The following is a 15,802-nucleotide window of genomic DNA, read 5'->3' as shown; positions in this document are numbered from 1 at the left end:
CTCTGTCTACTTTAAAAGAGATAAACGATTGGTATTGCCTAGGTAATGGCACCGAATATGAACAAAGTCCATCAATATAAAATAGCCTTATTCTCTTACAAGACCTGTGTGGTCTGGGACAAAACCCCAAAGGACCACGACTCCATTAATCCTGCAGGTCTTAGACTCTGTTAGAAATCTGAAGCTGCACAGACAGTGATTTTTCTCTCTAATAATATTATTTGTATAAGCTGTATTTATATTTCATTCAACAAGAGCTAAGTGGTATTGCTGAGACATCCCTTAAAAGACTCTTCAGCAAAGTCAAAGACTGACCTCTGGATATCATTTTACACAAGGAGAAATTATTTATCTAATTTTCTGAGGGAGGAGAAAGGAAAGAAAAAAGTGATCTTTGTGCAAATGGAATCAGAGTGACTATCATTGCACTGGCTTTCATTAACACCATCACCACCGCCACAAAAAAAAAACCCCAAACCAGTAGATTTCTGGACCACAGACTCTTTAACAGAAACCAGGAAAAATGTCTTTGCTGCAAAAATAAAGTGATTGAATTTCTGAAACAGTATTTGTTCCTGTTTTGGCTAGTTTGGCATTAACAAAGGAAAACCTGTTTACTGTACCCTTTTGGGCAGCTTTCACTAGGTGATTTGGAGGTGGCAGGGGGCTGCAGGCTGAAATCTGCCTCAGAATTTCAGAATTTTTCAGAATGTCCAGCCAGACAGATTAGCCAGCACTTAAACTGGTCAGAATACTAAAATAACATTTTAATGTAAATCTGTTTGGCCATGCAAAGAGATTTATTCTTCCCAGCTGGGCCATATTTCAGGGCACAATCTATATTGTCCTTTAATATGTTCTTCCTCAGACAGTTATTGCCCTTTAATTGTAACAGAATGACAAAGTGAAACATAAAAAGCCTTGTGATTTTTTTCAAACACAGCTAATGCTAAAGTTTCAGAATGACTGTTTTGATTTTAAAAGCCACAGTACTATTAAAGCAGTTATCCAAAATATAGTGCTACTAGCCAGTATAAACCTTTAAATCAGTCAGGGATCAAATATATATAAATACACGTTTTTTAATTTAAGCCAGAAGCCAATTATGTAAGTGGGTCATTTGAAAAAAAGTTGACAAAAAACATTTAAGGAAAGCTGCATATTCAATTTTGCCAATGTCAAAGCCAATGAGCATCATTAGCTCAGCAAGCTCAGCTAATGAGGTCCAGGCAGAGCAAGCCTTATAGAGGAATCTTTCAGAGAGCCATTCTGTAGCCCCTTCCCAAGTCCCAAGTCACTCTACTACAAATTTGGAACAGGTGAAGCCTTCATTGCAGGTGACTTATTTTTTAATGTTGATGATGTCAGCCCATAAACTTCACTTATGCAAAAGAAGAGATGGCGTGAAATATGTGCTCGCTTGGCCAAACTACCTAAGGAGCTTGATGGTGGCTTGGAGGCAGGCGGCACTGCTCCCTTCCCTCCAGCACAGCTTCCCACAGGCTTCCTTCCCCCAGAGCTCGCTCAGCACAAACCCAGGGTATCACCAGGTGCTCTAGGCCCTCTGACTGAAGGCCAAGTTTACTGGGAAGGGTTCAGGATGACTCCTGTACACCAAGAGTAAACATCTTTGGTATATGAAGCGCACTTGAACTATGCTAATGTGTCTCTCTCACAAACAAGAAGAATCTGCATCTGAGAGGGGTACTGAAGCAGTGACATCATGACCCAAGCACTTGCAGATCAAGAACTTGAGTATCTCCCTCAGCAGTGAGAATATGCTCAACTGCTTTTTCTGAGCAATTTGTAACAGCAGAAAATTATTCCCTAACCATGCAAAGACATAAAATGACTTTTAATGCAAACATCAGAGTTGCAAATCTTCACACCCTTCTGCTCAAATTTGCCCTTCATGTAGATATTTATGTTGTTGGGCATGATGTATCTTCTTCCTTCATGCATGTGATTAAGGACTTCCTTAGAGACTTATGATATGTTAGCTAAATGGTCACATATTTTAGGATAATCAAACATTAATATTTCTGGGATCTCAAGTACATTTGACCTTCTCCAGTTCTGCTGAAAAGAAATCAGGTAACTGTAGGAAAATGAATCTATTCATTTCCCAGGAACAAAAAATTGATGATAGCAAAGAAGAGAAAAGCAAGGACATTCTGTTACATCATTTATTCACTTTCACAATACCATTTAGTATCATCTTTCCAATTACTGCTGTTCATAGAATTAACTCTTTGGATACTGATAGTCATATTGAGGAATATCTCACCAAGAAATGGGTTACCTTTTTTTTTATTTAATAAAGTACCACTAAATGTGAAAACAGATATGAGAAACTTACCACACTTTTAAAAAATTGGGAATTGTGAAATGAGAAGATTTTATATGCTTAGGTTTAGGGAAGCACTGAACAGAAAAGATCTCCTCCTGCTATACTTTTCATGAATACATCTGGATGATATAAAAATTATGGCTTGAAAAACTCCTGTGCAATCATATGTCTCTAAAGGGCTCAGGAAGCTGCTTCATCCTGTGTTGCAATTCCTCATCCCAAAATGACTAACCCCCTAATATGAATAGCGATTTTACTGTTTAATACAGCTCCACAAACCACATACTATTACCTTAGAAAAACAAACTCAGTTTTCAAATAATGGCAAGATGATAAAGGTGCATGACGATGCACAAAACATTTAAAGGGGCTGACAACAGCCTGCCAGCATAAACAGCGTGAGATTAGGCTGTAGGCGCAGCCACAGCAGGCGCTGCAAAGATGCTGAGCTCGGTGAGCTCTTGTGTTAGGCTTGTTTGATGCCACTTAGCTGAGGGAATGCAGGATCCTAAAATACTTTAAAATCAAAAGCTGGCACATAAAATGCATCATTGCCTTCATTTCACAGCTTTTCCACCTCTCGAAAAAACTCAACAAAACAAGCAAGGCAAAACAGAGGGATGGACGGACGGACGGACGGAAGGAAGGAAGGAAGGAAAAGAAAGAATTACAGGTCTGTGAATAGGAATGTATGCAAACAATTTAAAGCCTGATTTGCATACATGACTAAGATACATTTAATTACTTATAAAAATGACAGCAACTGTCCCGACTACCAGAACTTGCACTGACAAGGCTGTGTCACAACCTTTTGAATACAAACTAATAAAACCCTATCTAGCTCCAGTACTCTCTAAAATGGTGTCCTAGCTGAGCACTGGCCTAGTTTTCTACTAGGCCTCTTAGTGCTTCTGAGACCAGCATCACTGAGTTTGTTTTCTCCTTGAATGACAGGAAGGTGAGGGTTTTAGCTTCAGGATGGCTGGGTTTTCAAGGGTGGGGTGCTTTTTTGTCCAGCCTTTTAAAATGTATGGGTACCCTTGCTGAAGCTCAGTCAGTATGCTAGAGTGATAAGTTAGCCATTTGTTTATGCCACAATGAGTAGGAAAAATAATACCCTGAGGCACTCCAGTATTACTGCTAGGCCAGTGTGATTTTTGAGGCATTAGACTGAAGGCTGAGTAAGTTCTTTCAACCAAGTTATGCTGTAATCTTCCAGGAAATGCAATGTCTATTATGTGTTATTGCTATAATGAAATAATTATACCAAACTAATGAAAATGAGACGTACTTAATAATTCTCTGGGTAAATCCATGACATAGATATGACAGAACTGACAGTGCATCAGAAAGCTCCATTTGTGCCCATAATTTTCAGGTAATAATTGTAACAGTGCCATTTGTTCCACTACAGTTGGTCTTCTGTGGATGTTTTTAAAAGCAGCACTAAATAATGAGCACATTTCCTCATTTAAGCCAAATATTTTAGCATGGTCATTTTTATGCTACACATTTTCACAGGAGTTACTATCTCTCAATACTACTAACTATCTCTCAACAAGTAATTTTCTTGCTTTCACCCTGGTAAATATCTCACTGTATTTCAGTAGGAAGTTTGTCAAAGTTAATATTGTTTAAGTGGGATCACATTTTTATATACTCCCCAGCTAAACAGAGAAAGTGCCCATATTTAGCAATCTTTAAAACAAAAAAATGGTGGTTTGTATCTCCTGTAACTCTTACTTAATAATTTCTAAAACTAGTAATTAATATTAATAATGCAGTGAATTCTTACTTTAGCTGCTGTGACATACAACCTTGTTTTATACATTACCATGTACTATTATGGATATAACAGGGAAGTGAGCATTAATTTATACTGAATTAATTTCCATTTCCATTTCAAAAGTACTTGATCAGAGCACTTTTTAAAAGTGCCAATATTTTTAAATCAGAAATTGAGAAATAATTACGCTGGCAGACATTACACAAAATAATTATCAATCCTCCAGTTTTCACAGAGGTGGCAGAAACATGTTCAGGGACTAATCTTTTAGCAGGACCTGTTGTGACAGGACATGGGTTAATGGTCTTAAACTAACAGAGAGAGGGTAGATTTAGACCGGGTATGGTGAATAAATGTTTTACAGTGAGTGTGTGAAATACAGGAACACGATGCCTAGAGGGATGGAAGATGCTCCATACCTGGGAACAGAGCTCTGAGCAACCTGATCTAGTTGAAGATGTTCCAGCACACTGAATGAGGTTTGGACTAGATGAGCTTTAAAGGTCCCTTGCAACCCAAATTATTCTATGATTCTATGAAATAAGACAAACAAGTATCTAACTTGTTTGTAACTGCAGAAAAGCCAGGTATTTGAAGAATTTGTTCCGTCACCTAATAACTGCAGATACTTGCTCAAGACTTCAAAAGTGCCCATGGGGCTAAATGAGATCCATAGGACATAATATTACAATGACAAACCTAAACTAATGTAAATTGTTGTTATACTGCTGAGGTCTCAGCTTATGCTAACTCCTGATTCACATCATTAACTTCACACATCATAAGTAATTTGAATCACTGAACACAGTGGCTACCTCCAGACTTGCTTTCAGCCATAAATCCCTGATCAGAAACTCACACGAAGTTTGTACTGCTGCACAGAGGCCTGTGCCATGCGTATTTGTTTAGCAAGCCAGGACCATGAAAAAGGATAAAATTCAAGACCATGCTAGTCTAGGTTTTACCCAAGAACTCTCCTAGCTACTGTATGGACATAGTAGGTACGTTTTGAGGAAAGGCATGTTCAATTACAGGCCCTTACCAGTAACCCTTGTACTGACAAAATTGGCACTGAAGTGGCCAAAAGATGCTTCCTGTGAGAGTCCCCAGAGCACCTGGAGCAATGGCAAGCCCTGTCACACAGGATTCCTCATCTGAGAACAGCTGGGTCACTGTACTCCTGCCCCTGGCTTAAGAGAAGCCAAGGACAAGGCCAACAGCACAGCATATTACTAGGGCTGTGAGCGGGAAACACATCACAGTTTAGTTGCACACAACTTCTAATGCAAATACAGGACACAATACTGTGCACAAAAAAAAAAAAAAAAAAGCAAGAAGAAGAAGGAAAAAAAGCCTTTTACAGGCATAGAAGTACAATCAATCGTGGTTTATACAAACCAAGGAAAAAAGAGACAGAGACCCTTAGGAAATCATAAACAATACTGAAAATATGCTGGCAAGAAATCATTTTCAGATAAAAATACATAAACCCATTCATATTCCTCTTAGCTTGCTTATAATACATAAGACAGCATGCAAAATAAGGAACAATTATATTTAAAGAATGAACAACTGAAAGTTTGAACTTACATATGACGTAATAATCTTTGTTCTTCTGAAATTCCAGGCCCCAGAGATTAGGACTGAACTCTTGAAACTTGATGGTAAACTTAACATCTTGATCTGGCTTGGCACAGTTAAGTAGAGGTGTATTGTCCTTTTTAATAGCACAGCTATCTGCTTGGTCTTTATCAACCATGTAGACCTTATAATATTCATATTGGCCAATAGTTTTAGAGTCCACCTTCGGGCATATAATATCCAGTTTGTCTCCAATTTGTGGATATAGTACCAATCCTTGTCCAGGAAGGAATCTAAAAGGAAGGAAAGAAAAAGGGGGGATGGGGGAAGAGAAGAAAAGATAAAATTTGAGGTATTTAATAAAATTGCATGCAGAAAAGTAGCAACTGCAGTGAACAGACAGGAATAAACAGTTTCCAAAACCAAAATGACAGACTGAGCAAACCAAATCTTAATAGTTTGGGCTTGGTTCAATATCAACAGGATGTTTATTTAGATCCTGGAAATTATAGATGGATTGAGTCTTTTAGTCCTTATCCCAGTTTTGGGCACACTAGCAGATTTTACATCTCTCTCTGGCAGGCACTGCTGTTTTTTGCACTGCATTTAGCCATGCAGAGCGGCTAATACAATACCTGGTGAGCTATGATTCTGTTTTCCTGTTTTGCTCATATTTCTACTATTCTTGCACATATTTTGCTAATTTTGAATATAGAAGGGTGACAAAAATAATATTTCAACCCCCTTTAACAGCCATGTGGGACAAGAAAAAATGTAAGACCTTAACAATATATCAACATGCTGATAAATATTGTTATATTACTAGTGTAACACAGAGGAACATCAGACACTCAACCAGGACCATGTTTACAGATCTCTGCGATGGACAGAGATTTACCTGATCCATGGACCACACGTGTTTTTAGGAAAAATACTTATATCCAGGACAGTGTGACCATTCCACTACAATGATTTCTCTTCACAAATTCCACCATTACTGTCATTATTTTAGCTCTTCTTTGATTTTTTTTTTTTTTTTGTGCTAGTAGTTAAAGATAGGTGTGCGTTTTTTATTTGGGAAGACTTCTTACACAAACTGGCAGGGAGCTTTAATATTTGCAGTTAGACACAGTATTTTGTCTTTCCTACTCATATTAATTAACAGGCAAACATGACCACTTCTTCATGGAAGAAAAATACAAATAATTACTTATAGTATTGATTCATGCACAAAATAAGGAGTCGTGTTCTCACAAGGACAAAGCCACAGCAGGTTTGTTTGTTTCTCTCTCCATTAAGACATATTTGTTTCAATTAAGGCCAAGAAGTGCATGTTTTAGAACAACAGCCAGAAACACAACCAATGTACTCGAATGCACAGACCTAAAAGACTTTCTTTCCTCTTTTTCCTGCCTGCCAGCATTTTCCAAAGATCTTCCTTAATGGAGAATCGGCCTGAAAAACCAAGTGAAACAATTCCTGTCTAATGAACGCCCTTCTCCAAGTGCTAATATTTAAACAGCACACGTAGTAAATCTAGCTTATTCACAGGCAGCCTTCCTGGAAACTTTAAATTAGAGTATCAAGGCCCACGCAGAACAAAGCTGTAGGCGTCGGTGACCTCCAACCTCTGGCTTGGCAAAAGGAGCCACCAGCATGAAGTACTGGTGGGGGAGAACCCACTAAATTAAAGCATGATGCAACGCCCCAAATTTCGAATCCATCATTTACAACTGCTTGCTCCACACAATTCAAGTTTATGATCTGTGCTAATTGAAGCAGGATTATTTTCACTCACAAAGCCAGTGTAAGAATTGTATTTGTTATGAAGCAGCACATAGCAGGACAAAGACGTGTAATTACAGATTTAGGGAACTAGAACAATGAAATGTTATGGCAAGAAAAGCGACTGTTGATGTATAAATCACTGCGCTCTTTTGTGCTCTGCAGTGTAATTTCCAGACTGCAGAAACTGGGCTTGGCCACGGCTGCTCAAACCGAGATTGAAGTGGAGACAGGGCAAAGCTGCGCCTCCTCCTCCAGTTTTCAGACATGCCAAAGGAATGCAGCGACTACCGCCTCCGGAAAGCTGAAATGGTCAAACAAATGGAAAGGTGGGAATGCATCCTCGGAGTTACCAGCCTGCTGAAGGACAACCAGAAGTGTGTGTAGATATGGCACCTAAAGATGTGGTTTAGTGGTGAACACAGCAGTGCTAGGTTAACAGCTCGACTTGATGGTCTTACAGGTCTATTCCAACCTGAACCATACCATGATCCTATGACTGAGGGGGATCCCAGCCAGCAAATATTCCCAAGTGAGCAGCATGTACTCACTCTGATTTTGGCTCTCCTCAGGGATCAACTCTGACCAGGCAAAAGCAAAGGGACAGAGTTTCCAAGCCAACCTGTGTCACCTGTGACTGACTTTACCACCTTGTCTGACCACAGCCCCATTTTAACTTTGCCCCTGTGCAGCACAGCTGTATCAGGAAGATGACAATCGCTCCTATTCCCCTATCTGTATGCCAGGACAAAGGCTGGTCACTGTATGATCCCATTGCTGCAAATACTTCTTCTTGACAGCAATTCTTCTTCACATAACAGGACTGTGTAATAGGAAACCTGAGATTTCAAAGGATTGAATCTTTGCTTGTAAGTTAATCAAGTTAGATTCCCATACATAACAAATATGAAATTCTTAAGGTTAGATAAATGTACCTGTCCATCATTATCAATAATATAACCTAGAATCTGTCCTGAGCAACAAAAGACACTGATTCTAATTTTAGACTTTGTGTATATACATGTAACAGCCACAGTATATGTTCTCCATGCAAACTCTGAGCACAAACAGGATGGGTTGAGAGATGCTATGCCAGGCAATCCTCAGAAACATCTACAGGAAAGAGGGCCTGTGAGCCTTAGTTTCAGCCAGGAATTGTCCCATAAAAGGTAGCGGACAGAACTGTCCCCAACAGACAGTCAAAACTACATTTTACAAGAGCTTTAAATGAATGCACTTGTTAGACTTTATGGTAGGGAATATTCTTGCTATGACTCTGAAGTCTGTACAGTTTTAGAACTAAACTCAGTAAATCTCAATCTCCTTCTACTTGAGTGTCTGAACTTGTAGGATCTAACGCTGATGGAATTAGGGAAGAAAAAAGGCTTAAAATGCAAGGATTAATCTGAGAATTTGATTGTATTGAAATTTTTCCACACTTTGCAGTTTTGATCATAACCTTTGCTAGGAGAGATATTTTTCCAATTTACTTTCCTTATTTTCTTACAACAACAAAGCCCAAATATGGATGGAGTTAATAAAAAAGTTTCACCTCATGCATTTCAGTTCAACCACAAAACTTACAGAGGCTGATGAGTCGTAGGCATGATTATTATCCCTGCATTTGTGTAGTACTTTTGCTACTATACTTTTTATAAAGACTTTAAATAAATCATTTGCTGGGTACTAAGCATTTTCTGAAGCTATTTATGAAATGTCAGGAGGATTAAGACTACTGTTCTACTGTTTTTTATGATCCTATTTTTGAAGACCTTCTATCTGATAAAAAAAGAAAAAAGAAAAAAGAAAGGACAATGTACATTCAGCCTTGGTGGAGGTTAAAAAGCATCAGGATTAATCCTGAGTCTTCATTTCTTCAACATCAGCAAGTGTTGATGTTGACTTAAGTATTCCAAAGTAGCATCCAGACTGATGAAATGTTTGCAGGATGGTGTCTATAAAAATTAAGTTAACAAAGTGGCTTTAAAAGTCTGATCAAAATGTGCCTTCAACTAATTAGAAAGCTTTTTTTTTCACATCAAAACAGAGATATAATAAAGATGAAGCAAGGTGTTTCCAGAATCCTGGGACTGATCCTGTGGAGGCTGTTACTTCAATGGTGGCTTGGGACAGTGACATGCTCTCCAAGTAGTCAGGGTAGCCACAGCACTGGAACCATTGCTTTCTATAAAAAGCCTTCTAACTTTCTGCATTTCAGCTCTAAGTATGATTTACTGCAAAACTTAAATACCAACATAGGCCCCTGGATCCCAACAAAAACTTAAGAGAAAAGCTTAGCAAGCTTCCCAACTCATTTCTGTCAGCAGTCAGATACAAAGAGACTCTTGGAGCATTTGAAAAATCCTGCTCACAATAAATAATCCTGGTGCCTGCTGTGAGAAAGCAGAGAAAAGTATATTAAGTACCATATAAGCTGTATGATGAAATTCATGCACTTTCTGTCTGGCACTTTTCGATACAGATGGCATTTTTACTGTCAGCCCAAAACTGGTGCATTGTGGGCGACATTTGACATCTGTGCAAAAGCCCATGGATGTGAATCCCTCCCACATGTCCAACTAGTCATGCAGCTCATCAAATAACAACACCTTGCAGAGTTCCCAAACCTTTTTTAAAATAATTGTTGTACTTGACCAAAAAGTCACAGAGTTACAAACAGAAATTAGGAACCGAGTAGTAAATTCCCGACTCACACCAACACTTCAATGATTTTATTTACCACACTTATTTTGAGTCTCAGCAGCCGCTCCTGGCAATAATGCAACCTTACTTGTCAAAGTCTTCAAGAAGTTAAATTTGATTGTGACATTTTTTTAAAAACTATATTAGTTTCCAAAGAATTTCTTAAGAATCTACTTATTGTTTAGAGAAACAAACTTAGCACATTCAACCATATTAATTTACAAAGGAATTTTGCTTAATGATAACCACTCAAACTTGCCTAACCTCATAATAGCAAACTCTCTCTCAAAAAAAAGTAGAACTTAACCTGCCCACACTCTCATTCAGTGAGAATATTCTATCATTTCTTAGTACGCAGAAAATTCTGAAATTGTAAAATTATCTACAGAAAAAAAATCTTAGAGAAATAAATTCTTAAGAGATTTTGTTAATCAGTATTGAGTGATGGAACCCTATATTTTGTCAGGGTTTTTCCAACTTGTGAAACTAGACACTACATATATGTACATATACTATAAATATATATGCATACTTAGCTTTAACTATATTCTAGTAATTATAAAATAAATATGATTTTAGAAAGCATGTTAGTACTTGATGCAAGGCTTGTATATTTAACTGGAGAGGCAGTGCCAAATTTCTGTGCTTTAATAACTTACCCGAACTAATTGGTGTAGGCAGTTAGCTTTAAATTAATGTCACAAAAATAATCCTAAAAATGTGAACAATCAAGACGCTTCTTAAAATGCAGTCTGAAACCTACTGTTGGGGAATCCTACCCACTTAACTTTATGAAGTTTTAACTACAAGCCTGACTCTAAAGTTATTCATTGAAAAGTTTATTAAGGAAATATCATGAATATTAATAACACAGTATGTTAGTCCGTTACTTATAAAACTGCAAACTGAAACAGAATACAGAATTACATTCCACATCGAGTCCTTACTGTCTAAAAAGAATGTTTTTTTAATTAGTATATGTATTAATCATCTGACTTTTGAGAAAACAACAACATTGGTATTTCAAATATCACTTAGTCCACAGGAGAGATATTTAAGCAAGGCAAAAGTCCTACCAGCTTGATGCAAAGCAAATTGAATTTTCAGGAAAAGGCTAGTGATTTCAGTGAAGTAGCAGAAAAACAGTTTCCTGTTTCCCAAAAACACTGCACTGCATAAAATCCAAAAACAAAGACCAGAGTTCTCTGCAAAAGCTCTACACAAAACTTTCACGTTAGTTTTTGTCATATTCAATACCATGCACAAGAATATGCACGTGCATATAAGGTATACACCTGGCTGTAAATGCTTTTTGTGCATAAGCAGTGATTTTATAGGACTCATCTCTCTCAACTTTAAATAGATTAAGTGATCATGAATTCAATAAGAACATGATCAGTAACTGCTGTGGACAGACAGACAAACAAGCTTCATCAAAAAAAGATTAACGTGGAGTCTGTCTTAAAATGGGTACATAATTTTATGAGGAAAAAAGGCACTATGCTTCTGCAAAATCTCTGCAAGGAAAAAAACCATAGTGTGACACAGCAAGATGACAGACTGGCTTTATACACAGACTAGCAAATGAAACTTTGAGAGCAAAAAAAGCATAGCATTTCATATTATTAGAATTCTTTTAAGTGAGTTTTGGAAGCTACTTTTCTTTACCAGTGCAGTCTTATTAAATCATTTTAATACTACAGGAAAGTTTTACACAATATGCTAAACAGGGATGTTTTTGAATTTAAATAAAATTGAAGAAGTTTAATCTGCTAACCTTTATTTATATGTAACATTTTTCCACACAGTTAATGAAACAATTTATGTAAGGAATAGCTGCTGGCATTAATGGGACTTGCAGGCTAGAAACTAAAAGGAATTCAAACAAATAAATAAACAAATATATTCACGCTCATCCCTTAAGATCTTTAATGGCAAGCACCACATTATACAAAGCCAAATTATAAAATATTATAACATTAGTTGGTAAAGCAGCGAGTCCTGTATTTCTCACTTCTACTGTAAGGGAAAAACCTATGTTCAGGCTCCCCTGAAATAAACCCGCAGTAAACTCATAAGTGCTTTGAAACAGTTCCCTGAAACCATAGCTGATCTCCATTCCAGGATTCGGGGTACCTTATTCTCCTCACTCTTCCTCACCTGTAAAAGTGCCCATCTTTTTTCAGACTACCTGGGCCAAATGCTTGCAGTGCACTGAAAAAGGGAATGGTAAAGTTTTATGTTGTTTTAATCACAACGCTGGACACAGCATGTCAGTGGTGCCACCATTTCATGTGCCACAAGTAGCCATGCAAATGGGCACTGGTCTTGGTGCCTTTTTATGGACCTATTCTGACATCAGCTTCAGGACTTCCATTTACTTCAGTAGGGCAAAACGAAGCAGTATGTTTGCAAGTGAAATCTTAATAACCAACACAAGAATGATTCTGTAGCTTTATTATATTTTCTCAAAATTTTTAGTGGACAGGGAATTAGGAACAGGGAATGTATGAAATTTTAGCTATTTCATTTATCCATTCATTGCACTACCTTTAGCAAAATAATAGAGGAAAGCATTTAAAATACAAGGGATTTCTAATACGTGTAAACCAAGGATGGGCTTAAAATGCATATGCTTCTCTCCAAAAGAAATACTCTTTTGCATGGACCTGCTGGATTTGACAGTCAAATTGTACCATCACATCACAGTTCTAAAGGCACAGAGCTTCTACTGTACAGAGATACCCACAGACACCATTTGTCTTCAAACACATCAGAAAATGCCCTAGCTGGTCTCCTAGATCTGTCATGAGCTTCCTTCAACAAATAACTCTTATGACTAGTGCTGTTGCAGAAATACAGACACTTTTTCATTCCACTCAGCTTAGAATCCTCCCAAGTCTAAAGGTGCCTTGCACTTGAGAGAGCACAAACCCTGCAGCCAAGAGGTGATATTTGGCAAAAGCGTACCCCTTTCACCCTTCACACATATGGAAGGTCACCTGCAACCCTGCACCAAGCACATCTTATTGGAGACACTCAAGGAGAAAATCTGTTTCCTTAAAAGCTGTGATGTACAAGGTTACAGATGTGATCCCGTTCTTCATACAAAGTAAGCAAGCCAAAGCAAACGCTGCAGACTCCCCATCAAGGCTCCCCCAGTCCTGGGTTCCAGCAGAGGCACTGTGCAGTCCCTCTCCAGGGAATCATGTCACCTCAGGCTGGGACCATGGCATCTTGGAGTGACCACAAACGCAGAGGCACCAAGAGCCCCCTTTCCCCAGCCCACCACGTGGAGCCAAGGCAGCATCCTGCCTTCAGCCACCTGGTGTGCAGCTGCCAGAAGGGTGTTGCTGTTAGGAAGCCTATCTTTTCCAATGGGATGTCAATCTCCGTGTGCGAGAGGTGGTTCAGTTTTGCTGGAAAGTTGCCCTTTCCCTTTCTGCTTTGGCTCTCACTCACAGAAAAAAGCAAAAAAACCTATGTACGTAACTAAAACCTTCAAACCAACTTGTGTTTTTACCTCTCCATCCCCACTAAATCCAGAGTGCAAAAGTGAATACTTGTGTTTCCCCACATAAAAGTCAGTCATGTTTTTCCCTACCTTAAAAAACTTATGAGAACAAACACTTATTTGTCTTTTCCTGTGCAATGGGCTTTTTGCACAAGAATGTGAAACCTGGCTCAGAATATTTGCCACAAGGGTAAGGCCTGAAATATTGCAAAGATACACAATCCAATCCTTTACTAAATCTAAGGATTTAAAAAAAAAATTATAGATTTTATATTCCGTTTTCATATATGACCTCCACATAAGGCACTATTAATAGCAATTAACTTTTTGTATTATATGCAGAAAGCCATTACTGCTCTGCTTAAAGTACTTAAAGCACCAGAGAATTCTGATCCATTTACTAAATCAATTCCTGTTACCACAAAAGAGCCACTAATGTGCTTCACGACACTCTTTTAAGTAAGGAGCAAAAAAAAAAAAAAAAAAAAAAAAAGGATGAGTATGACCAATGTTCTATTTTTCTATTTTAAGAGTGTATTATATTAACATTTCATCAGCATTTACAGAAATATGAACCTCACAACAGTGCTGGACTTATTCAGCTTCAGCAAATGGAATCATTGCTCACTTGCTCTCATACAAAAGCATGGAAACACACAGGCACATTCTCCTTCCTATTTAATTTCATTTCAACAGAAATGTGCTTTCTGTGTAGAGTTTAAAAACTGCAAGTGGCTGCAGTGGAAAGCAGCAGCCAGTCTGTATAAATGGCTTACTCTGAGAAATTTCTGAAAGAAAAAACACTCAGTAGGTGCATTGTAATTAGTTGCTCTTTCTAGTTACCTCTTGACAAATGATGCACGCGGGTCTGGATGAGAGCCCAACTCTTGACCCATGCCACCACTACACACTTTAGTACTTCAGGCAGAAACCCCTAGCCTCAGCATTCTTTTCATTTTGCTTTTTCCAGAAACGTGGTGCTAAGTAATGCACAACATGAGAATCAGAGATGATTAGCAAAGCTGGAATTCTTTCAGAAGTGCTTCATATAGCTACGTCTAAATATATCTGAAGAAAGTTTCCTGCCTTTGATTCCTTCCAAATATGTAGCATGTTTCAGGGCTCTATTCAAGGACACAAGTACATGGAAATACACAGGACAAACACTACTTCCACAAGACTTAATGATACATTTTGGCAACGTTTGTAAGCCTTTCAAACAGAAGATATTCTCGTGATCATTACTTTAATATGGCACTTATCAGCCTATTGAGAAATGCAACTTTTGCCACAAAAAGTACCCATAAAAATAAACATTTTTTTTTGGATAGCACTTTACTGCCCCCTTTTGCACTTTAACATTAGAACAGGTTTCAGTGTGAGCATACATATGAGGAAGAGTGTGAAGATATGGGGTAAAACTACAGGGCATCATGTTTAGTCACTAATACACTCTCAGGCACTGCTTTAAGGACATCTTCTACTTGCCTACATTGCAAACAAATGAAACATTTAGCTTTCATTGTCCTTAATCTTGCATGGGAGAGATCAGTAATGGATGGTTTAAATTGCTGTCTTCCATTGCAATCTGAATGTTTATGGGTGACTGGAAAAGAGGGGGATATTGCTCATTAACACTTGTTGTCTCTAGCATAATTTTCTAAAGCAAAGATCATCTGCAACTTGAATTCAGTTTATTCATCAGGATGACAAAGGGCTTTCCAGTCTGAGGCCATGCATATGTTAGCCATGCCTGAACTAAAAGGATGGGTGTATCCTTCAGAACAAAACTTCACAAACTGGCAGGCAAGAATATTTCCATGAAAGGTGAAGACAAGAAGCCTAGACATTCAAATACCCTGCAAGCCTAGAGGCATAAACCCGTTCTGCAACTCTGCACTGCAATTACAGTCACTACAGAATCGATGTACGTCTGTGTGTCCACATAGATCTGCAAAAGGAAATAAATCTATGGTCTAGTGGCCAGTTATTTACAAAATACTAATTCGTTATGACAGAGCCAGAGGGGGACCCATCCTGTACCAACCCTCGGCTTCCAATTGAAAAAGTCCATGTGCTGCTG

The 15,802-nt window shown here is 38.1% G+C and overlaps 1 protein-coding gene across 1 annotated transcript in view; it reads right to left on the bottom strand.

Annotated features, from left to right (window-relative positions):
* EFNB2 (ephrin B2) overlaps positions 1–15,802 on the bottom strand; it is a 49,177-nt gene that overhangs the window by 20,724 nt on the left and 12,651 nt on the right. The window contains exon 2 of the mRNA XM_054654870.2: positions 5,727–6,010. Within this exon, the coding sequence (XP_054510845.1) occupies positions 5,727–6,010 (284 nt within the window). The remainder of the gene's footprint in view (positions 1–5,726; positions 6,011–15,802) is intronic.

This window comes from Agelaius phoeniceus, chromosome 2, assembly GCF_051311805.1.
Source record: "Agelaius phoeniceus isolate bAgePho1 chromosome 2, bAgePho1.hap1, whole genome shotgun sequence".
NCBI classification, from domain to species: Eukaryota; Metazoa; Chordata; class Aves; order Passeriformes; family Icteridae; genus Agelaius; species Agelaius phoeniceus.
This window is presented reverse-complemented; position numbering and strand designations above follow the sequence as displayed.